The sequence below is a fragment of the Sapajus apella genome, unplaced genomic scaffold (genome assembly GCF_009761245.1).
Source record: "Sapajus apella isolate SASKATOON/1434 unplaced genomic scaffold, GSC_monkey_1.0 scaffold42, whole genome shotgun sequence".
NCBI classification, from domain to species: domain Eukaryota; kingdom Metazoa; phylum Chordata; class Mammalia; order Primates; family Cebidae; genus Sapajus; species Sapajus apella.
This window is the reverse complement of record NW_022436982.1, coordinates 19,506,818-19,531,408: the sequence shown is the minus strand read 5'-3', so window position 1 is coordinate 19,531,408 and position 24,591 is coordinate 19,506,818. Positions and strand designations below refer to the sequence as shown.

The 24,591-nt window shown below is 34.3% G+C and overlaps 1 protein-coding gene across 20 annotated transcripts in view; it reads right to left on the bottom strand.

Annotated features, from left to right (window-relative positions):
* Positions 1-24,591, bottom strand: part of NFIB (nuclear factor I B) — a 443,164-nt gene that overhangs the window by 11,679 nt on the left and 406,894 nt on the right. For 6 of the 20 annotated variants that reach the window (XM_032300179.1, XM_032300180.1, XM_032300183.1 and 3 more), the window contains 3 exons: positions 22,462-22,627; positions 19,323-19,405; positions 8,899-8,987 (listed from right to left, as the gene is read on the bottom strand). The exons of 5 other annotated variants lie outside the window; for them this stretch is intronic. In XM_032300179.1, the coding sequence (XP_032156070.1) occupies positions 8,899-8,987; positions 19,323-19,405; positions 22,462-22,627 (338 nt within the window). The remainder of the gene's footprint in view (positions 1-8,898; positions 8,988-19,322; positions 19,406-22,461; positions 22,628-24,591) is intronic. 9 more of the 20 variants (XM_032300181.1, XM_032300184.1, XM_032300199.1 and 6 more) reach the window with 4 other exon arrangements.

Sequence of the window (24,591 nt, the reverse complement as noted above, 5' to 3'; positions counted from 1 at the left end):
GTCCATTTAGAATTTACATACTGGTTTAATCATGAGAAAATAACATATTTCTTTCAAAGATAGTAAGTACTCTTTCAAGAAGTTTAAAAAAGATTTTAAAAATAAAGCACAAAGAGTTGTACATATTCATGCATACCTCAACTGTACCAGTAGCTACATTATTTATAGATAGCAATAAAAATGAGTAATGGCCCAGAAAGCATGGGGAATAAATAAAATAAGTATTTTAATTTAAAAGAAGGATTTGCCTTTAATTCCTTTGCAACAGTTTCAGATATCCCCAAGATGGAAAGTTTTTTATTTCCTTTGCTAAACTTTAACTCTAACTTTATTGGCAAAATATCACACAATTATTAGCATTTTTTGTAAAGTGCACAATAAACAATTTTCCTTATTAATAGCTAAAAACCTGTCTGAAAAACTATGCTGTCCTGGATTGTACATGGGTGCATTTGGACTGGTTGCTTACTTCAACATAACACAAAGCTGCAGATTATGTCTTGAGAAAAAATGCTCACTTAGATCAGTAGAAGGAATAAATACTCAAGTTGAATCTATTTATGTATTAGAACAAAGAAAATAGTACTTGATTTGCTAGCATTTATGTAATGTGTATTATTTGCCAGGTATTATTCTACATGCTTGACCTAACTTTTAATCTTCATAACAAACCTATGAGAAAGGATCATTATTATCCTGATTTTACAGATGAGGAAACTGAAGCTAAGAAGTGTCTTGCCCAACTCATATTGCTATTAAATTGCAGAAGGCAGGATTTGAATCTGGCAATGTCATTCTAGCACCTGTATTTCTACCCACTATACTTTTCTCATCTTCCCTTCTTGTGAAACATAGTTTACTCTTTTCACTGGACTAGAAGTTATATTACCATTGAATTATACAGGAGACTCTGTGAATCAAGGTTCATATCACTTAGGCTCAATAAAATTCCCATGGAAGTATAACTCTTGAGCCTCAAATTCAATACAAACAACTGTGCTTTATTTCTCCAATTCCAGCTGCTTTTCAGCTGAATGCAGTATTTACCTTTGTTTTATGTGTGTGCAGATGTGGCTGTATGTCAATAATTTGCTGGTTGAATTTCACTTCAGATGAGGCCAGGCTGGAAGTGAAATAGACAAAGTGCTTTACACCGGTCTTGGGTTTCTTAGATTTATTTTTCCCATTTTTAGGGATCATTATTGCCATCTGAATGATCCTATTTGCATGCAAGATGATTCCTAATGATTATTACTATTTGTAATAATCTATATCAGAAAGCTCCCTGGCTAGCTCTTACCTGAACTGCAAAGTACTCTTGTGGCCTCTCTAGGAAACACCAAATATCATAAACTGCAGGTGGCTCATGGAATTATCCTAACTGCAAGCAATAGGACTTCACAGTAATGAAAGAGAAACGTATTTGTTTCTTAACTAAGTAAGTAAATGGCCTTCTTTATTGCTACCCCTTCTGGACCAACAGTTTTGAAAATAGCATATCAAAATGGTAGACCATCATACCTCATTAATTTATATTCAATTGTTTCAGATGTGTTTTGTTATTAGGGCACAGTGGATTGAATGTTAACTTTACCATGCATGAGTACTAGCATTTTCTAAGTAAAACAATAGCATATACCAGTGAAATATTTTATCTAATAAAGAGCATAAGACAAAAAAAAAGCCACTCCATATGGGAGCACTGCCACTATCAAACGTGCTCCTTACAATTACTGTACTCTTATGGTAAAGAACTCTTACATAATCCTTGAAGACTTCAATATGGCAATCTACACTCAAAAGTAATAAAAACTTACTTAAAATGTTCAGTTTAAACATTAAATAAGAAAAAAGCTCTTCCTCAATAGGCCAAATTAAGGACTTTTTAAAAAATTGTGTTTGATCTTTTTCAAAGTTTAGAACTAAAGATGAAACATGAAAAATTATTATGAAGATGACTAATTATACATAAATTACAGTACACACATGCATACATATATAAGAACTTATGTAGCTATGGGAGGTTTTAGTCAATTTAATAATATAGAATTATCGGGCTCAAAGTAATTATTTTATCTCCTCCCACAGACCACAGCACAGTGGAGAAGCCCACATGTTGATTTCCAGCCTCTTTCTGTCTGTATCCCTCTCTACCCTGACTACTTTTCAATGCTATTGTTACAAGTGCTACTGCTCCTCTTATTTGCATATGTGATGCTTTAACAGCAGACAAAATTCTCTACAAAAATGGTGCTTCAAAATAGTGCCTTTCACTAGAGAAAATCACCCAAGGCATACTAAATTAAATAGAAATGTAAGTTTTATACAAAGCAAAAAGAGATTATTTTACAAATGATTTTCATTTAAAAGCAAAAATCAGCATTATTTGCACAATTTTACCTCTAAAGGATGAAACTTATTTGTATCAGAACGCTGAAGCATAAAATTACAAATGATTAAAGAACTGAACACATTTTAATATTATGCTTGCTAATATTAAAGCATAATATTCTGTTCACGTGGGCAAACAATCTTACATGGGCAAAAGATCTTCTTGTGTGTGAAACAAAGTGAACAAGACAGAAGAATTGTAATTTTCTGCAATTTCTGAATAGTCAAAATTCATGTTCTTCAATGCCTTGACCTTAAGACTTTGCCATTTCTTTTATAATGTATTATGTTTATTATTATATTTATTCATTCATAGGCTTTGTATTTAAGAAAATATGACTAAAAAAATCATCATATCCCTACTAACAGTGCTAGCAAAAATGAGAATCAAAAAGGTAAGCTAATAAATAGTGCACTGGCTGTCGAGGGAATTGATCTCTTATGGACGAAATACATACGTAAATATGGCACTTTACAGAAAACATATTCAACTGAAGTAAGTGTTTAATATACTTCCTTTCACTGCAAAGGGTTAATCGGCAAGGTTTACATTTGGGAATTTTCAGAATCACGCTCCTCCCTCCCCAGTAGCGCTGCCAAAAATCATCTGACAGGAAACGTAAGATTAAGTTTGTCCTACCTAAGCGAACAAAGAGTGCTCTGAACAGGCCACCGGTTTACTGCAGAGCGGGAACTTTTCTAATCCTGCTGGAATCTGCAGTCCTGCTCAGAAAATATCACGGAAAAAGTTGTTTTCTTTCCTCTAACATCTTGTCTCAGGATCATCTCATTTTGGTCACACTGCAGATCCTGCTGCTTCTCCCATAAAGGTTAACTTAAAGCTCCAAACATAATCATGTGGAAAATGGACATTATTGATTCCTATGGTCCATTGTTCCCCCATCCTAAGTCCCTGAAGTTCAAGTTCAATCTGGAATTACATCATGTCTGGTTTCTCCTGGTTACCAGACGGCTTGAGACGTGACCACAGCTACAGAAAAAACAAACAGCCTTCTTCACGCTTCGGCTCCCCTATCGATTCAAACGTAAACTTTTTTTCTTTCTCTCAAGTATGCTTCAAGTATGGAGCATGGTTAATTTAGAGATTAAGTTCCAAATTAGATTATCTAATGGCATCTTAATGGATTGCTGACCCATTTCCTGTGGGATGGCAGCATGCAAGTCTGGCTGGAATACAATTAATTTCTTAGGAAGTGTTCTGAAGAGTTTGCCTAGATAAAAAGGAAATGTCGCATTGTACAACTCTTTCTTTATAAATGGAGAAAGTTAGGCAAAACTATAACAAATCCCAACATATTATTCAACAGCCAGATCACAGATGTTGTGTGTCTGTGAAAACCACATTAATATCATTCTTAAGAATAGTAATGTTTTTATTTTTGATTTCATAACAGGTGCAAATAATTTTGATGAGAATAGGGTAATTCCTTTAAAAAGAAAATACAAAGTGAAAACTAGTTAGCAGCCTATTTACCAAACAATGGTCATGTGCAATTTTGGTTTTTGCAATTCTCCACCTTGAACCAAAGATTCTTCCATGCATCTACCGTATCAGCATTTCTATCATAGTCCCAGAGTGGTGCTAGGGGCCCAGAATGGTGTATAAAAAGTTGAGGATTTGAACACACTGTAGAGCTGACAGCTGAAAAGGAAATTCAGCACTCGGAGAATAAAGCTCCCCCCAGGAACTCCAGGAACAACCCAGCTGTTGTACTGTAGTTATGTGTCAAGATAACAAACTGAGAGCAGGAAATGCTAACTTAGTGAATTCGCAGGGATGGTCTAAGTGTAATGTTGAAATAAAAGTTAACTCTTAATATTACCTACGGACAGGATACCTACTGCCTTTATACATATGCCATATATATGTGGAGATACACACGTACACACACACATATATATGCATACACACACAAACACATGTATGTAATACAAACATGGTTTGCAATCCATTATTGAAAATTATTTTTGTTTAAATATTCATTCTTTTGAGAGTATACATTTTACAAAGAAAATGTTATGGAGACAGTGAGAAAAATGGTTGAGGCGAGTGTTATGCAAATTAAGTTACATGGATGAAACGAGAGTTACTACCCTTCACTTTTTTTTTCTTTTGCCCTCCCTCTCCTGACCAACTAGATCCAAATAATCTTTACTGGCTGCTAAATTTCTCTTGAGAAATCAAGCAACTCTCTAGAATTGCAGTAATAAATGACAATTTCTTACAAAAACATGTGTAAAGTAACTACAGAATGAAGTATTCAACCCATAGAAAGGAACTGCTAACACATGTAACATGGAAAATAGCTGATAAAAGTCTCTTTGGTGCCATTCAATTATGGCATCTGCAGAAACACAAAAATCCTTCCAATTATTTTAGTAAAATCTTCATTTATTCATTATTTCAGAGGCTGAGCAAATGGTTTGTGTAAACATATCCTTCGGTAACATGCACATGTTTATTTTAGCCATCTGAAGGCTTCTTCTATGTTTATATAAGCCATCAGACACATACAACCACTCACTTGTGGCTTTGCATTTTCTTAAAAGGGGTGAAGGGGGAGAAGAGAGAATGGAACAGTAAATTCAGTTTCTCTTTTGCATAAAGCACTCCCTCTAATGTTTTAAAATAGCTTATGTTTATATTATTCTTGGATTGTCCTTTGGCTTTCTTTCATTCAATTATATTGATCTTTCACATCTGATAGTACTAGCTATATTCTGACTATCACTTTAAGAAAGGAAGCCAGTCAGGGAGTAACTGCTATATATGTTTATGCCCACATAACTCACATATGCAACAAGGTAATTTGTCCACATGAGGACAAAGCACAAACACAACAGTATCTAGCTTGAGCAATTCACCACCTATGATCTTCCTAAGATCTGAGCCCATCCTGACTATAGCAGAAGTGAGCCCTTCACCAGTATTTTACTCTGGGTTAACTGCAGTTCCTGACCTTTCACTTAGGGAGAAAAATTGACTTTGTCAAGGTGCAAATAACTCCTTTACTCATTTTCTCTCTCTCTCTCACTCTCTCTCAGTCACACACACACACACACACACACACACACACACACACACACACACACACAGAGTTCACAAAATTCTAAGGTTAAAACAACAAAACACCTTCAGGGTTGCAACCTAATAAGGCTGTGAAAACTTTCCCAAAGAGTCAGCTTTGGTTCCTAAGGGAATGCTTATGCCTTGGGGTTGTGGAAGGATAGAGGAAACCCTCCAGCTTTGATTATACTTGCACAGCTCCCTTGGCACTGCCATTTTCAGTTCCAAAAAGAGCTACATTTGACATGGAAACACCTCAACAGGGCAATTAGTATAAAGCAGAAAACAGGGCAACCATGGAAAAGTGTTTGTACAAAGAAAGTAATGGCAACAAACAACAATCAATCAAAATAAAATAAAGCAAAACCAAAAACACCCATTTTGCTTTGTCCTTTTCTACTACAGTCTCCAGGGATCGCCTTTTGTTAAAAGGCAACTACCACAACAAAAATAACCTGTGATATTTTCTTTATTCCATGGCGACAAAGGCAAATCATTTAATTCTTTGGATGAATAGACCTACGTTTCTTCAATATTTTCAACTTATTTAGATGACTCTAAAGTTATAGCCATGCCCTGACGATTTTAGACGTCTATTATCTGCCTTAAAAGTACTAGAATTACAGACATTTAGGACTTCTTTTTTCAATATTCTTAAAAAAAATATGTTTTAAAAACAGCCACAGGTCACAAACTAAATGATGAATAAAACTGTCATGCCACAGACAAGGCCTATAGTATTGTCAAATATAAACTCTATTTGTGTCCATTTTTGAAAACTATAACAAAGCAAAGCAAACTGTGCCATTTGAATTTATTTATTCTGAACTGCATCACACCTAGATTTTAAGAACTGGGAGCATTTCAATCACCACAGCATTTAGACAGTCTACCATAAAGATCAATAATACCTATTGAATGTAAAAATGTGATGCCTGCCATTATCAATTACGTGCTTTCTGAACCATGATAGAAAGAGAAGAAACAAACCGAGATACTGGCTGGGTGCAGTGGCTCATGTCTGTAATCTCAGTACTTTGGGAGGCCAAGGCATGCAGATCACTTGAAGTCAGGAGTTTCAGACCAGCCTGGCCAACATGGTGAAATCCAGTGTCTACTAAAAATACAAAATTAGCTGGGCATGGTGGCGCATGCCTGTAATCTCAGCTACTGCGGTGGCTGAGCATAAGAATCACTTGAACCTGGGAAGCGGAGGTTGCAGTGAGCCAAAGTCATGCCACTGCACTCCATCCTGGGTGAGGAAGTGAGACAGTCTAAAAAATAAAAGACAAAAAACAAACAAACAAAAAAACAAGATACCTTTTAAAGAGCTTTTGGAAACATTAAGACCATTCTACATGTCATTACCTACTAAACAAAAGAAAAGCTACTATTTTTGAGAGAAAAAAATTTTACCTAAATAAATTCTGAATTTTTTTCTGACTTACTATGACCTGAAACTGATAAACACACCAATTTTTCACCAGTAAGGGGATCTGTAACATCAACAATACAGCCCTAAGAACTGAGTTTAATCATCAGATTCATTTTCTCCAATACATGTGTTCTGAGATTTATTATCCACTAACCTTCTTTTTTCATGGGCTATCAATTTTTTATTTAAAAAATTACTAGTAACTAGGCAAAGTTATATTTTAAATCTCTAACAATTTGCAGATATGTTTTAGAGGTGCTATGCTATTTTTAGATTTAGTAAGTCAATCAAGATTCCCCAGGTTTGGAAGTTCACATAGCTATAGGCGCATTTACAAATTTGAGTACATGTCATCTGGTTTGCAATTCTTGTAAATATGGTAAGCTTGTATGCAAACATGAGCCATTTTGATAACTGATAGAGCATGATATATGAGTTATTAAATAAAATATGCAAATATTTGGTTACTAAATTCAATTAAATTAACTTTAAAATGTTTATTAATTCAGAATATTTTAATGAGACACTTTCATTTAATTTAATTAAGACTATTAATCATTAAGCCTATTTGGATAAGATGCTTCCATTGAGTTTATCTTCTTTTTATAAGCATATACTGTATTTTTTTCAAAAGGATGAATATAATCTTCTTGAAAAAAATCACAATATGTAAAAATATATCCCTTTTTAAAGTGGAAGTTATATCAATCATTTTTTTTTTTTAATAAAGATGGGGGGGGGGTTCACCATGATGGCCGGGCTGGTCTTGAACTCCTGACCTCAGGTGATCCACCCACCTCAGCCTCCCAAAGTGCTAGGATTACAGGCGTAAGCCACTGTACCCGGCCTCAATCTAAAAGAAGAAAGGTCACATTGTATTCCATTTGGTAGTGAATTAATAAAAAGTCATTGTTTTTAAAAACATAATCTGAATAATTCCCTTAATTTTTATCTGAATTAAAGTGGACATTTAATTATTTTGATTCTTTAAAATCTACTCTTCAGCAGTTTCTGTGTGAACCAATATGAAGATGGGCAGACAACTCTGTCTGAGTATCTACCTTTCTACAGACACTTTCCACAAAGGAGGATTACAATCAGAGCTGGGTTGGAAAATTATGTCCACTCTATTTGGTGAACTCCTTACGGGATTACCTCATTCTCTTCTGATAATTTTTATTTCTGATTACTTATGATTATACCACCAATCTAATTATTTGTCAATTTGATACAACTTGTTCTTAAAATAAGTAACATACAAGAAGCAGCTGACTTTGAACTACTTATTTTCTAAAGGAAATGCATAAGACAATATTAGAACTGGTTTTGAAAATGAAGTTTTAGAATAGTTTTCTCAGCCAACCAAATAAAGTCAATCTTCTATGAATTACATCAGTATACAAACAGAAATTAAAACTTTAACAAATTCCTTCTTTAGCTACTGATTCCAACAATCTTCCCACCCAAAATTTATGGGTGCTGTCAATAATAGTTATATTGACTAACTAAAATTTCTTTCTAGTTTTTTTCCCCTGCTACAACATGGGAACAAATGAATAGTGAAATGGCTTAGAATTAGCAGTAGAGGAAAGAGTTGAAATAAGAAGAATCTACAATATGAAAACCAATGCTTTATCTTCAGTTAGCTCAAAAATCTTCCCTAAAGTTGTGATTTCACTTTTCAGGTTCTAAAATCTAAATGTCAAGTTCCACCCCCTCCCCCACCAAAAATATTATAAATTATAGAAAACATTTTATAGCATTTAAAAATTCCAATGATCAGTAAGCATATACTATAGTCCCAACTTAATTTGACTTCCCATTTACATAAGAAATAAAAGAGAAGGACAAAGAAAGAAGAATGGCATAGCCAAAACAACTAAATTTTTAACATATATTTTCTGTAAAGCTAGTTAAAAACAAACACTATAGCTCATGTAATTTTTAGGTGTAAGTGTAGGGTTGGAAATAATTAAAATGTTACCTTTGCCAAGTAATTCCCAATGTATCCTCACTGGTACTGGGGTATAAATGCCTGCCGTTTTGATTCATGGTCCAGTCACAAATCCTCAGCTGTCAATTGAAACCTAGCAGTCAGATATGGATCGAGCAGTTCTACAGTTTTTAGTATTTAAATGAACACATGCAAACTAGTACTGTACATGGCATTAACCTTACTTTCCCAAGAGGCAACTTAAAGAAAAAAAAAAAAAGCAAAAGAAAATCTTATTCCGAAAAGCAAAATTCCTAGACTCTTTTTTAGAAAAAGCTATTGCAATATGCTTCTCTATTAATTAAAGCATACAAGAGAAACAAGTGCTTAGAACATAACAATTAGCCATTATTAGAGTACAAATTGAGCTGAAATAAAAGCAAACGTTAATATTCAATAGAGAGATATATTTTAGAAAGAAAATAAAAATGCATTTTTTTCTATGCATCATACCAAATAATCTGCACTGAATAAAATAATCAATAACTTTAAGCATGCAGTTTGCAAAACATAGAAGACATGCAGTTTAGAGGAGAAAGGCCCATCTTACAAACATTCGCCCTAACTTGTGTTTGGAAGCATCAAGGTCCTCAGTTTTAACCTTTTATTAATTTTGTTTTGCTTAAACTGGCATTGTTTAGGAAGAGTTGATAAGCGTTTCTAGTTTTATTTTAAACTCAGAGTAATGGCATTTAAAATACTTTACTACATCTGAAGAAAGTGAGGAATGCACTGAATACAAGCTGAAACAAATTCTTCCCAGATCTCCGAATCATCAGCTCTGCCCTTGAGAGATTGTTCGAGTAACCCTATCCAGCTCTGCTTGGTTAACAGCTGCCCCACAGTGCTAGCAGATTTATTGAAAAGATATATTGCTTATTTTTATTTTTTAGAAACTAAACTTATCGTTTTAGGGGGGAAAACACACTAGAAAATCTAGTTTTTAACCTTTAGATAGCCACACTGTAAATTAACAGCATCTTACATTCAAAAGATGACTTCTTCACAGTAATCCACTAAACCTTGTTTGCTGCTTTCCAGATGATGATTGGAACCAAATTACCAAAAATTATCATAAATTTAAACTTTTTGATAAACTATTTTAAACATTTCTGATAATGTTACAGCTAAATAATTGGCTATTAAGCATCTTTAATTTTCCTTTTAGACTCTTGAGCTTATGCATATGCTAAGTAATAGTGATTCAGGAGTTCTAGAAAGGTAGTTTTTGCTCATTTTTCTATAGATCTATGAGGCTCCAAAAATACTAGCTCAAATTTCCAGACCATGTGTTTTAATTCTATGAGTATTTCAGGATTTCAATTAAAGGTGTTTTTATGATTTAAAGAACTGAAAAAATTCCCTGCATATACATAGGTAGATCAATAGATTGATAGACATGTAGATTCTGCTCAGGATATATGTCATAAAGAAGTCAGAAATCAATCAGTAAATAAATTAGAAAAAACGTATTCTTTTTTTTGAGACAGAGTCTCACTCCATCACCTAGGCTGGAGTGCAATGGCACTGTCTTGGCTCACTGCAACTTCCCAGGCAATTCTCCTCCCTCAGCCTCTCAAGTAGCTGGGATTACAAGAGCGCACCACCACACCCAGTTAATTTTTTGTATTTTTAGTAGAGATGGGATTTGGCCATGTTGGATAGGCTGGTCTTGAACTCCTGACCTCGAGCAATCTGCCTGCCTTGGCCTCCTAAAGTGCTGGGATTAAAAGTGTAAGCCACGGTGCCCGGTCATAAATGCTCTTAAAATGGACCAAAATATTCCCATGAAGGGAAAAAAGTATACTTGCTTTGTTTTAAATCAGATAACACACTTTAAATATTTCAGAGAAGTGAATGTGTTCAGTCTAGTGGGAAGCAATATGGTAAGATTTTTTAAAAGTTCTCAAAATGGGTTGTCTAATCAAATTTAGTGTGATGAGACAATTTTTTTAAGCTTAAAAAATACAATGAAAACAATCAGAAAACAGTTCAAGAAACTTGGCTTTGTATAACAATAACATTACTGATTAATCACTTACTGATTCTACTCTAGTCAATGAAAATGCAAGGGTTTTGTTTAATTTTTGTTTGTTTGTTTTTTGAGACAGGGTTTCCCTCTATTGCCCAGGCTGGAGTTCACTGGTACGATCATGGTTCACTGCAGCCTCAACCTCCAGGGCTCAAGTGATGCTCCCATCTCAGCCTTCTGAGTAGCTAGGACTACAGGTTCACGCCACCACGCCTGGCTAATTAAAAAAACAAAAATTGTAGAGACAAGATGGTACTATGTTGCCCAGGCTGGGGAAAATGCTAGTTTTGAATCAATGACAGATATAGAAGAGGGGAGATGTATATTTAGGGGTAGCACATATAAATTCTGTTAATTATTAACTTCAGATTATCTATGGGGCTCTCAGCTTAGGCTGGAGAGGTTTTCAGGAAGACAATATACTTTCCCAAAGCCAGGGGAATCTAAATATCACTCACTGATTGGCTTATTGTCCCACAGACAACTGCAGGACCACATCTCCTCAGAAAAATGTGTTCTAAATTAGTTTTTGTTGTTAATGTTGCTAATATTTTGTTTGTTTGTTTGTTTGTTTGTTTTACCACCCCCAAAAATGTGAAGTGGGCTATCTTTGACCATATGCTGTACAATTTAAAATGAACAAATTTTTGGACTTCTCTTTTGCAAAGGCAGTATCAAAAGGGAATAAACCTGACTACAGCTACTCATTTTCATCTATTGAAGATATATGCAATAGAAATCATTTCTCCCAAACAGAAAAATATGCTTAAGTACATACAAAATAATCAATAAATATATTTAGCAACAATTTAATCGCAAAGAAATTGGCTGGATATTAATTAGTATTGAATTAATTTTAGTTGTTAAAAATGTAAAATATATTATTTATCTGTTTAGGTTGTACAGTACCATTATCAACATTTTCTGAAGTTTCTGAGGAGACATGCTGTAACTTAAGCCAGATTACTTGAGCAAGAGCTTCTCTGTTCATGTTGGTTTTTTTCAATTAATAAACCTTCTTGGTTGCAAAGCGTCATTGAAATAACAAACTCCCTGATAAAGTGAAATTTTAAAGGCGATGGTATGGGTGTGGGAAGTAATTAAATCATTAAAATAGAAATAATTTATTCACCAAAGATTTCCATGATAGCAATTCCTAAGAAAATCATTTCCTAATCTTATTTGACCAAGATTTTCCTGACCAAGCAAATTTTGAACAGAGTCTAGTGTATTTAAGTTTTTGGGGGCTCATGTTATATATTCTTAGCATTAGAATAATTCAATGTTCCTAATACAAAATAATTTTACATTAGGCTTTAAATAAGTTTAACATAATAGGTGACAAATCTTTTTTGAGTTTGGGCCAGTGATTCCTTAGTTTCTGTCCTGTGACAGAATCAGTGTTAGATAATTCAGCTGTAAATTCTTTTTTAAGTTTTAAAACTTTAATTTTAAGCAACGCATAAATACATGCCTTTCATTTACATAGAATTTTCCTAAGTTCAAAGCTTTAAGAATGCTTCAAAAATTTTTCAAAGCATTTTTCATTAAGAAATAGAAAATTGGTTTTTTTCTCCCAACAGTAATGAAATTTAAAATACCAAGTGTCACTCCGTTTGGAAATTTAGTCTGTCAGAGTTGTCTGTTTTTACGTGGAGGTGGGAAACAATTCTTATTTTTGTAACAATATAGACTCTAAAAAAGAACTGATCATATGCATATCCTTACAGAAATGTTCACTTGCATAAATCATTTGAATCCTTTATTTATATGCAGTACCAATTGAAATTCTATTGTCTAGAAAATGCCCAGAATTTCAAAACCAAACAAAAGGCGAAGTAAAAAAGTGAGAGTAACCTCCAAAATGCTATCAGTAAAGGGGTAAAGTTAAAACAGTTTAAACAACTAAGGAAAAAGGGAAGGTGACGTTTTCACTGCATATGTTCTTAGGGTGGAGTTCTATGGTCTCTGGAAGGAGAACCTTCTTCCTGGCCCAACTCAAATCAGATTGCTTCAAAGAAAAAAAGAAAAAGGATGGGGGCCATCTGGTTCCTCTCAAATGGCTACATAAAAGGGAAACACCTAAGATTTGGATCATTATCCTTTTCCTAAACTACACTCAAATAATCATGTAAGTAGCAGCCATAAAGAATTAATACTGCTTGTGACTTCAGAATAAGAGTTTGTTTATTCAAATGGGGGTCTTCCTTTGTTATTAACAGGGTCTTTTGTTAAACGCACAGCAATTAGCTTTGAAAACAAAAGAAAGAAGGTAAGCAAAATGTTCTACTTTGCTAGACTCAGCAAACAGGCTGATGTACTAACAGTCCCTATGATGACAACAAATTTCAGTTGAACCACTAAACCATTACTGTGAACAGAACAATCAACACAGGCAAATTTACCTTCTCACTTTTTTTTTAAGTTTACAGAGACCCTCAGGGGAATATCTTGAAAGGTATGTTTTATGTTTTATTGTGTTTCTTCATTTCTCCAGACCCTCAAGGAAACAGATTTTTGAGGGGTGAAGGTTCTTTTTGCGGGGAAAGACAGATGCTTAAAAGGATTAACACTCTTAATATTCATACTTTGGATTAGGAGAATTTTATTTTATTGCTATTATTAATTACCTACATGGAGCAAATTAAACGGTCTCTGGATGAATAGTATGTAACCTCTGAAGGAATGGTATGAACAAGAAAAAAGGTCAGAATAAAACTGTGTTGCATGTTTCACATATAACACATGGAAAACAACAACAAAAAAGATACTCAAATCATCCTCAGATCTTGAAAGTAACTTCTAATGCCAATTTCTGAAACCACACTTCTTGATATTTAATTTAATTAGCAGAGGTAGAATTAACTTAAATGGGTATGCATAGTCCATGAGCAGAATAAACATTATTAACCATAAATCATAAGTATTAGAAAATGAAAGTTTTTTTTTCATTAGAGGCTACTATAACTTTTAAATTTTAAGGTTTCAAGGGACTTCTAAGCTCACATAGTTCAACCTCTTCATTTTCCTTTCCAAAATAAGGCTCCAGGGGAACAAGGTTTAAGGACTTGTCCAAGGTTAGAAATGCCCTGCCACATCAACACTAAATCTCAAGCCTTCTGACTCCTCCTAATCCCTGGTTCTCACCCACTACACCAGTTGCTTGTCACTGTTCCTTTTCTATCCTGTCCTGTATGTGAAGCTCACGAATACCAAATGCTAAAATTTCTGTAAATATAACCTTCAGAATTCCCTCTACCTCCTTGATTCAACTTAGATCTTTTAAAATTAATATTTTCAGAAAAGAAGATAATTTTTTCCTCGTGTTTTTGTTGATTAAAATTTAAGTTTACATAAAACATAATTTTACTTTTACATTAATTAGAACAGCTTATCTGGATATTAGTCTTTGATAACCAGCAAAGGTAAGTGAACAAACCAGGGAATGAAAAAGACAGACAATGGAAGGATTTTTTGAATTTAAGAACTAGCCAAAGAGCTAAACATTTGCATAGCCATTATTTCAACTGAAACTTCCTTTAAATGTGTTTCCTTTCAAGCTAGCATACGTGAAAAGTGACCTCTTATCCACTTACATACCTACCCAGAAGTCATGTGATAGCGTTTTACGTCAAGCTGTCAATTATGATAACAGACACAATAAGAACAGCCCAAGTGTTGATAGCCTGCTTCCTGACTGTATTGAAAAGTTTGTTGATAGTCCACTTGTGTCCTTTTAATTGCTTGCCTCTAATAAATGACTACCTTTCCAGTGGTAGTACCAAGCTTTGGCTTTGCCATTTGCCAGTACAAACATTGTAAGAAGATTTAAACTAATATCTTAGTTTTAAAAAATCCTACAGAGGCAATTTCTTAAAAAGGCCATTTTGTGCAACAGAAACTTTCAGTGTAATGAGAAGTACTTTCAAATTGTAGTTTTAAAAAGAAAAGTGTTATAAGAAAAGTATTGAAACAATTTAAATATAAACTAGCCCAGTAATTGAAATTCAAATAATAGAATTATATAGGCATGCAAGAGATGTAACATGCTGAAGGCCAGGCACCAATAAAATCCATGCAATTGTGAGACGTAATGCAAGGACCTGAATTGATCGGGCCACTGATTCATTAGCTCTTATTATAGGTAAGATATATAGTCAGGAGATTATAATTTTGAGATTATGAAAATAAGGCCAATTTCATATAAACTACAACTTACTTGACTTTACTGTCTCACTTAGGGAAGGCAAAAGTGAATTCCTAATTTATTCAATTAAAATCTGAAATATACATCAAAGGTTAATATGGACTTCAATGGCCTATTTGAATGGTGACCTTTTATTTCAAACTAGAAACTTCTTACTGACAACTTTTATTTCCAACTTACAAAAAGATTTTTAAATATATGTTGAATTGATGTACAATAGTAAGAATTTAGGCTTTTATTATGACCTTAGACTCACATATAATGGTGATAATCAAATTAGCTAGATTCTCTTCTATTAATACTACCAAAATTTCTATAATAGCAAAGGAAAGAGGCCTGAAATTAGCAACTCACTAGAAGGTTGACCAGATAAGAAACTGGTGCTAATTCAGGTAAGTTGCCTCATATTATTTATCTATGCTAAAATTGTTAGACTGGATCATAAAATACTTTCTGTATTTTCTAAGTACCATCCAACACTATGATTGACAGTTCCCATTTTCTCAGACAGATAAAATTTGGGAAACGTGGTGCCTTCATGGCCTATCATGATGAATCTGCACAATGTGTTGATGAAGTATAAAGTATGAGAGAGAAAAGGATATACTGCATTTTACTAAACTTCTATGAAGTTAAGTCAGTGTGGAGGTGTTCCACATTTCTGAAAATGTTCCAAATCATAAAAAGACATTTCTCAGCAGAACTAATGAGTTCAGTTTGCTAAAGCAGGACCCATGAGTTCTTCAAGCCACCAAAACAATCTTCCAATAGAAAAGTTCAAGAAGAATGAAGCTCCAATTGAAGTTCTGATTTTCAGATTTCCCCCAAGCCAATAACAAATGCAATAGCTAAGCCAATAACCCCAAAGACAGACTAGTTCTAGACTTGAAAAGTATTCAAGATTGTGTTAAGAGATAAAGAAAAAAGTCTAAAGTCAAATATTGATCAGCTGGTGTGAGCTATTATGACTGATTAGGGAGGATTATTTTTGATGGCAGATTATCAACTGGTTTACATGAACCTTTTGGAAATATTCTTTATGACTATGTGAATTTATTTTTTTAGATTTAAATGAGATACATTTTCCATAGGTGAACTTCCTTCCAGTCAAAATAAACTAGTATTCCCAATCAGTTAGCAACCAGTGTCATCAGTAACAACTATTATGAAAAGGAGCACAAAGATGTATAATTACTAATAACAACCGTCTCTGTACCAAGCAAATGATATAAAAGTGTATACTTCTAGTATTCAGATTTGACAATATGAATGTATTAGTCTTACAGGTGAAGTACAGGGTTCATTTTAATATTATAAAGCTTTTCATCTCAATTTGATTGAAAACTCCACTGTAGTATCATCTTGTGGAAAGATTATTTATGAAATAATCAAAATTACCCAACAACTTTAAATTTATCATTAACTCTAATTTATGTAGGCTGTATTAAAGTTCTTTTCTAAGAAAAAAAAAGCACTCAAAATTACACATCAGTACTTTTCACAGCCTAAAAGGATAAATCTTTATAAAGCAGCCACCATGAACTGAAAAATGTACCTGGTGACAATATTTATTCTTTAAGGGTCATGTATATTAAAGGCTATGGGGAATGTTTAAAAGAACCCTCTCAAACTAAAGCACTGCCTTTCTAATTTTGAATTTCTCCTAGCTAATATAACATGATTGATTACCTTTATTTCATGTACTCCTTGATTTTCCTTTCCATTCATCATTGAGTGCTTTAAACCAAATGCATTTAGAACCTGCCTCTAGAAGAGTGGTCTCTTTTAAATCTTTGTAAAGTAATGAAAGGACATAGTAAATCAATCTCATTTCTACTGTAGGAAAGCATAATTTTTACTTTACTGAAGTCATTTAAACTATATCTGTCCCTTTATTCCTGGATAGTAAACATAAAACTTCATTTCTGTAATTCTTTTAAAATTTGAAAGGCCAAAATGAAAGGCTTTTGACTGCAGCCTTAGTTTACTAATATACAACTATAGCATGATATGTATTTACATGTATTTTCTGCATGTCTCAAAACTGGAGTTCATGAAATAAGGCATACATGGGCTTTTTCAAATTAAAAAATAGCACTAACTCTTTCATTACATAGAGGACAAACTATCTGTCTGCATGATATTTAACATTTTTCAGCTATAAAGGACACATTTTTTTTTGCTTCCAAGGATCTATAGATATCATGCATTCCATAAACATTAGCCATAGTTGACTGAAAAAAACGAATTCATATTCTAAGTGGTCTTGATTCAACGTGGTCCACTTAAATAAGTGGCTGTCTTCTTTGGAAAGTTTATAGTTCTAGAACTCATAGTTTTTCAAAAATATGATGTGCCAGAATGCTATCTACATTAAAATTCATATTTTCATGATGCTTACTAAGTTTTCTTGATGTATTTTTAGATATGTGAAAGGAGAAGTAACTTTTATATTAATGGACTTTTGTAATCATAATTACATGAGGCTTCAACGCCAATCACAAGGGATAAGAAAATTAAAGCTGCCATAGGTTAGGGTAGTGGAGGAGGGAGGCTGCCTCCAAATACATGGAATTGGTACTGCATTCTAACTAGCATTTGGGGCTAACAGTTTAAATAATGGAAGCACGTTTTTATGAATTAAAAATTAACTGGAAATTAGAGATGTGTTATAAAAAATAATGCAAATCCCAGGACAAAATATTCCTGAGAATATGTAATGGTTTTTAAAAGAACAAGTTTCTAAACCTATACATCCTGTATTTTTTTTAAAAGTACACAATGAACACATACATTTGTCAAATAGAACCATATTATAGTAATTACAACTCATTTCATATTATAGCAATTTTAGAGGTGAAAAATCAACATGGCAGAGAATTATGTTGAAAAGCCAATGGCTGGCAAAACCACTAATTATTATTTGGTATTTTCATAACTGTGTACAGATGTTTTCAGTTAGTTTTCACTCTTTTGGTTTGTTTTGTTTTGCTTTTTTAAAATCTGGCAAAACATCAAGTATCCTGAATAAGCTATCATCTTTATGATTTTCTCTGAGCTCTGCATGTGGTGACCTTTAATATGCAGTCTGCCCCTTTGGGCTGCAACTGGAAAGGACTTGAGAACTCCATGCCAAGCACAATGAGGTAGGCCACAATGAGCGTATGTAAGGTGAACAGATCTAGAACAAAGTAAGTGGGCAAAAGTATCCTACTACCTATACAAAAACTCATATATATGCACAGGCAATTTATAAATAAAGAGCAAGTTAGTTAACAACAGCTCCTCATTGTTTCTTATAGCATAATTTTCCCCCATGTAATATTTTGCTTACTGTTAATTTCAAACTGCTCTGCTATCAAAACTTGAGAGCAGCAAACATATGCATCATAAAATATATTTAAATTCAGAACGGTTTAGAATTATTTTTGTTATCCTATAACTAGAATCGTGGGATTTCTACATTGGTATGGTCCATGCTTTTGACTGTGGCTAATCTGTTTATAAGCCACCATTAATCCTGGCTGTATAATTTCACAGTTTGGGTAAACACTTCATTTGCATTAAATTTACAGCATTAATGAGATGTGAAATTTAAAATGCTGCTAGAAACATAAAGGATGTAAGACAGGCAGAACAAAAAAAGTGTTTTTATCACATCTGAAATCAGTAAACCAATTTAAAGCTATTAAAATAGGAATGAAGTGTCGCCTGAGATTTTAGCTTCATAACTCATCATCTTGGACTAAAATACAAACGTGAGGAGCGAAACATATGGAAAATGTGAAATCACTCACAAACTTGAATTATATATTGCTTTTATTCTAGTTGGCTTTTAAAACAGTTTGCAGTTTTTGTCTTCGAAAGCTATAGGCCAGTAAGTTCTCAATAGCCAATGAAACTGAGAAAAATACACTTTGGCTAAAAGGCTATTACTCGTGGATATTACCAATATATGCTATAGAGATGGAAAAGGTCATGAGCCAATTTGAGAAATTCTGCTCAAAGAGGTGAGAAACAAAGGATCAATGAGAAAAAATTCTGGGAAATGAAATGATCAATTTTGGTCTCAGAAGCCCCAGGAGCCCCCTTCTGAGTCCAGATTGAGAGGCAACATGGAGAAGCACGGAAGCGAAAGCGTGGCTACACCATCACACCTGGGTGAAACTTGCCCACCTGTTGCTGATGTAGGAAGGATGGGTCTCTTGGGCTTAGTCCCACATATCGATTGGCTTGAGATGTGCCTGAGGCTGTGTAGGCTGATTAAGGAAGAACAAAAACAAAGATAAAAATTGTGAACTATGAGAACGAACACCCTGTCCATGTATAAGAAACCTAGAGAAGTGGGATTTGTAACCAAAAGTGTCTTCATTTCTCTTCTGAGTGTATACCAAGTGATAGAAAAGAAATGATACTTGGCTTCAAATCAACTAGTTTATTCCCCCTAAAAAATCTATCCAGTAAAGCAGATCTCATACTTCAGTGTGGGTGCCTCACACTTCCATGCTCTAGTGACTGTCCTGGTGAGGTACTAAGGATTGGTTAAATAGAAGGGTCCTGTACCTAGATGTACTTTTTCACCAGCTATTAGTTGTCTAATATGAAATAATCAATGATGGTATATGATTCTAAATGTAAAGCAGACTGAAAGTCCATCAAGAAAAAGTGACAGCTTTTAATGATGGAACTTAAGCAGATGTGCTTAATGATATGGGATGGGAAATGTCTTGTTTAAAAGTCTTGCTAAAAAGGAAATTAAATCTCACTATCATGACGGAGGAGCCTGTATCATGTAGAATGAATAAGCTTGGTATTTTACTTGTGAAAATGGCCTCAAATCTGATAGCAATGTTTTTGAAAAAAAAATACTTCCCATAAGCACACATACAAAAATCAATTTCTTGTAACTGATCCAGGAAGGGAACCGATGCCCCTTTTAAATAGTTGGCCATGAGGTAGTAACTATTCCTTACATTGTTATAGTCTCACGTGCAAGTACTTTTTGTACAACTGCTTTTTGCTTTTTGGTATAGAGTAAATTTTTCAAACACACATGAAAAATGAATAGGGAGCTACTCCTAAAGACTTTTGTTACTTTTCACAAGGAAAGGACTAAGGTATCTTCCCAGAACTAAGCAATCCCACTGCTCCACATCACCATGTATTACCTGCATTGTTCTGAAGAAAGCTACACTGTTTGGTTTAAAACCCCCAGATTAATGAGGAATCCAGGCATTCATTTTAAATGGGCTGGCTTTCTGAAACCAATATATTAATTCTGCCTTTTTCTCTTAAAGGACTGCAGAATTTGACCCATGGAAGCTTTTTTAGGTCAACTTTTTAAAAACAGTGAAAATGCTCACAATTTGTATTTTAATTGCTCCTGAAAAATGGTCCATGCAAGGCAGCCATTAGCGACCAGTGACCCCTACTCAATCTCCAAGCCTCTGGAATTCACCACACCTCACACCTCACAAATAGCTGGAGAGGAGCTTCACCCTTACAGGAAGAGCACCAAATCTATGCTGCTCTTTCTTTTCAACCGTGAGAAAGAGCTTTCCTTGGCTTCTGTGTTTTCTTCAACCTTACTAGCTTATCAATTCAATGACCAGCTTTTTTATTACCGGTAGTGCCTAGGAAGCTGGAGCTACAAGTTTGTTGATAGGAAAGAAAAACTACTCACTATGTTTCTTTTATGTAGGAGTGGAAAATGGACTGATGCAGCCATCTTTATATAACCAAGATATTCCTTTTGAATATTTTGTAATTTTACTAGTCAAATCAGATCCCTTTTTGAACAACCTGTATGTAAGTATAAAAACAATTCATTAACAAACAGGCTGAGGGTACTCACATAAATGAGCTGTGATCATTTGGGTCTGATCTTCTCCTGAATCTCTTCTATTAATAACACCATAAGAGTAGGCATCAGAGTTTCTAGAACTTGGTTTTGATCATTTATCCTGTGATAATCTTTCCACTACTTAAAAAAAAATTCTTTGTTTCCTATGTGCTTTTATTTAAATTGCTGACATTGCTCAAAGATGTCAAGACACCACTTTCAAAATGAGTACTTAGTGTTTTAGTGACTGTAATGCACATAGCAAACTTTTAGAACAAAATAATTTTTAGTTTTTCCTCAGTGGTCGCATCCATCTGTGCATTCAGGGAAGTGTTCTAAGCATTAAGAATTATTGATGGGTATTATAAGCCTATAGAAACTTATTAATTTATGGGGCTCATGAATTTTGAAAAAAAATGCTGAATTCACTGTACGAAGTATTGTCCATTTTTCTTAAAGGGTTCCTTCCTACTCTTTTAGAAACTATTTTAAAAAATGGCATCTTTCCAATGGGCAAGAAAGAGCTAGTGGTGCCTCTGATTGTCTCTGATTCACATGGAAATTTCAAGATCATGGGGATTTTCTTGCTATAAGAAAGTAAAAGATTTGAATTTAAGATACCTGTATAATTGGTGAGGCGCATGCAAATTCCACCAATTCCATAACTTTATCATTCTACTTTACCAATTTGTACATTCTAGCTCCAGTACTAACTAAGAAGCTGACAGCTGGGTGAAACCACCTCAAAATTAATTTCTTCTCCACTTCTGAGCATTTTATATGAAACAATAAAGGAATCGTGGCTTATTGGTATGTGTTAGGAAGGTTCACTGGCTAAATCTCTGACATTTAAAATGTTATGGCCACACTAAAAAGCACAGTATTTGATGTACCATGATAGGCAAAATAATCAAAAGGTGTTTCAAAAAAGCTTGCAGATAATGAAAGTGCAAGTAGCTTACATGTGCCTAATACTAAGTTTTGAAATATTCTCATCTGCTTCCAATGTTATGTGACTGTTTTTAACAATGACATAACCTACAATAATGTAGACATGCAATTACCTTACAGAGGCACTGATTCCATCTGCTTTGTGAGGGGGCTTGATTTCTATAGGAATGCTCCAATAAGTACCAATTATCTAATCTCTCTTTGGGTGATATGAAAACTTTGTATATGTTGCTCAGTGCAATTTCAATGTATACCCTGAACGAGCAGGCATGACTTATTATGTTTGTTATAGCTGGTAACTTAAACAAATGAGCTTCTCCCTTTTCAAATATGAGGCACTGACTGGAATTTGAGAAGAGAGAGCCTGCGATAGCACGGCCACATCCATGCCTACTAGCTCCACTTAAATGAGAAATCTCCATCTGGTCAGGTAGCTGGAAAAATTGCCATGTTTTCCACCTTGGATCAGATATCCAATGGTGCCTTTGATGGACATTTCTCATTTCCTACAGAAATACTTACTGGTTGCTGTAGGTGAAGCTGCCTCACCTTCAGTGGATGTAGTGATGGGTTTAGTATCTGTCATGCTCAGGGTCACAGGTCGCACTGCACTGGGATGGGGAGAGGGTGCCAAGACAGGAGTGAAATGGCCAGGCACTTTCCCTACTACTTGACCACTGCTGTTAGGCTACAAAACAAAAACAGAATGCCAGGTGAAGCAATCCAAAGGCAGTCATCTTGTCCAACAAGTCCGCTCAGCACACACAACCCCGTGGATCCAGCACACTGCACATAGGCACCACACAGGCCCTCTCCAGTCGGAGTTGGAGAGGCTGGTCAGTGGTTAGTAGTAACAAGGAGCAGCAGCATTTCAAAGAAGGTATTCATCTTCAAAGCATGTGGTACAATTCCTCTTTACAGCACCCCTGAGAGCCAGGTAGACTTGATCCTTTCATGCAGTAGGCCAGGAAACTCAAGTGGAGACTTAAATGCTTAGCCCAAAGGCTAAAATGGAATTCCTTACTGAACTAGTTAGAGTTGGAACCCAATGTTTCCTTATTTTCTGCTCTTCATTTTCTACAGTGAGTCAGTTTTGGCTTTCAGAACACAATTTTCCCCTACATGATGACATCACTGAAACAAAGGACACAAAAATATCTCGACATCAAACATATCCAATACTGGAATTTTCATTATTTACAGTCAAGAGCCATTCTCCTGCATACAAAACGCTAGCTCTCTCACACAGGTGTGCTCAGATGCACACATTAGGCAATTTAGATTCCAGGATCTATGCTCAACTTTTGAAGATTTACTAATAAAACAGATAGAATGAGATTTAAAGCATCTAAAATTTCAGGGGTCATACGACATAAAATGCTGAGCTAGATTTATCTTTACACCTACAAATAAAAGATTTCCAAAGTAAATTAAAATGTACTGAGGGGAAGCAGAGAACAAGCAAATGAGCATTGTTATTTGAGTTACTCTTCCATTATGGTGCATGGAGAGTTACACAAAACATTTATTGTTGACATTTGTGGGAATTAACTGAGAAAATCCCCTGGGCAATGATAGAAAAGATATTATTATGTGAGTTTTAGCCCCTGGGTACAAAAATAGTTTCCGTGGTAGAAAACAAAATCCTAAGGATACACTCTTTGAAGAAATAATGGAATATATTTTTCTAGACAGAGAATGTTATTTTTGATTATACCCATGTTAGAATTCTCCACTGCATGGTATTCATCACAATCTGCCACGAGGCTATTCTCCACAAGTATATAGTCTTTATAATATAAACTGTTAAAGGCAAAGAAAACAATGAAGCAGAATCTTTATCTAAATATCTGCATATAAATTACAAGTAGACATATATTTAGAAAAAAAGATGAACAGTTCATAACACTTAAATATTGTGACTTACAGTCATGAACAAAATCTTTGGTTAGGATCCTCAGAGGCCACATTATTTACTCTATAAAGAAAATAGACTTCTTGAATATCCTGACTATTCATCATGGGTAATTCTAAGTATTTAACTTGATGTCAGGAAAATTGACCAGAGTTTTCCAATATGGAAACCTATGGGAGAGTTATACCTTTAAACTAATTTTCTTCAAAATATTCCATTGAATAGCATGACTGTCTCACTATAATTGGTGCAGCGGTAATGCAATTAATCTCAAAATTGCTGTGAGGAAGAAAAGGCATCTCAGTTGCTTATCTTAAAAATCAAAATCAGTGCAGCGATGGAGAATATTGGGAAGGAACAGCTAACTAGAGGTGAATGGTGAAGGAGTACTAATTTCATTTCTAGAGATAAAATGGTAAATACCAGGAATTTTATTTTGAAATGCAAATTAATTGAATTTGAGTTGGAGTTAAAAATCAAAGCAGATATACTGTTCCTCAAAAAAAAAGAAATCTGCAGTTAACCATAAAGACCCATTTTTCCTTCAAATGAGGAAAAACAGTTTGTTTCTACAGCAGACCATCCATTTCTGGTTATTTGAACATTGGAAATAAGAACTTCAAACATCTTACTCAAGAAAGAACAAAGGTCTCATTTTATCATTGATGGTATATTCAGTGGTAAAAATGTTTCTATATCCAGTGTTCACCAAAACAGTTTGAAAGTACCCACCTGTA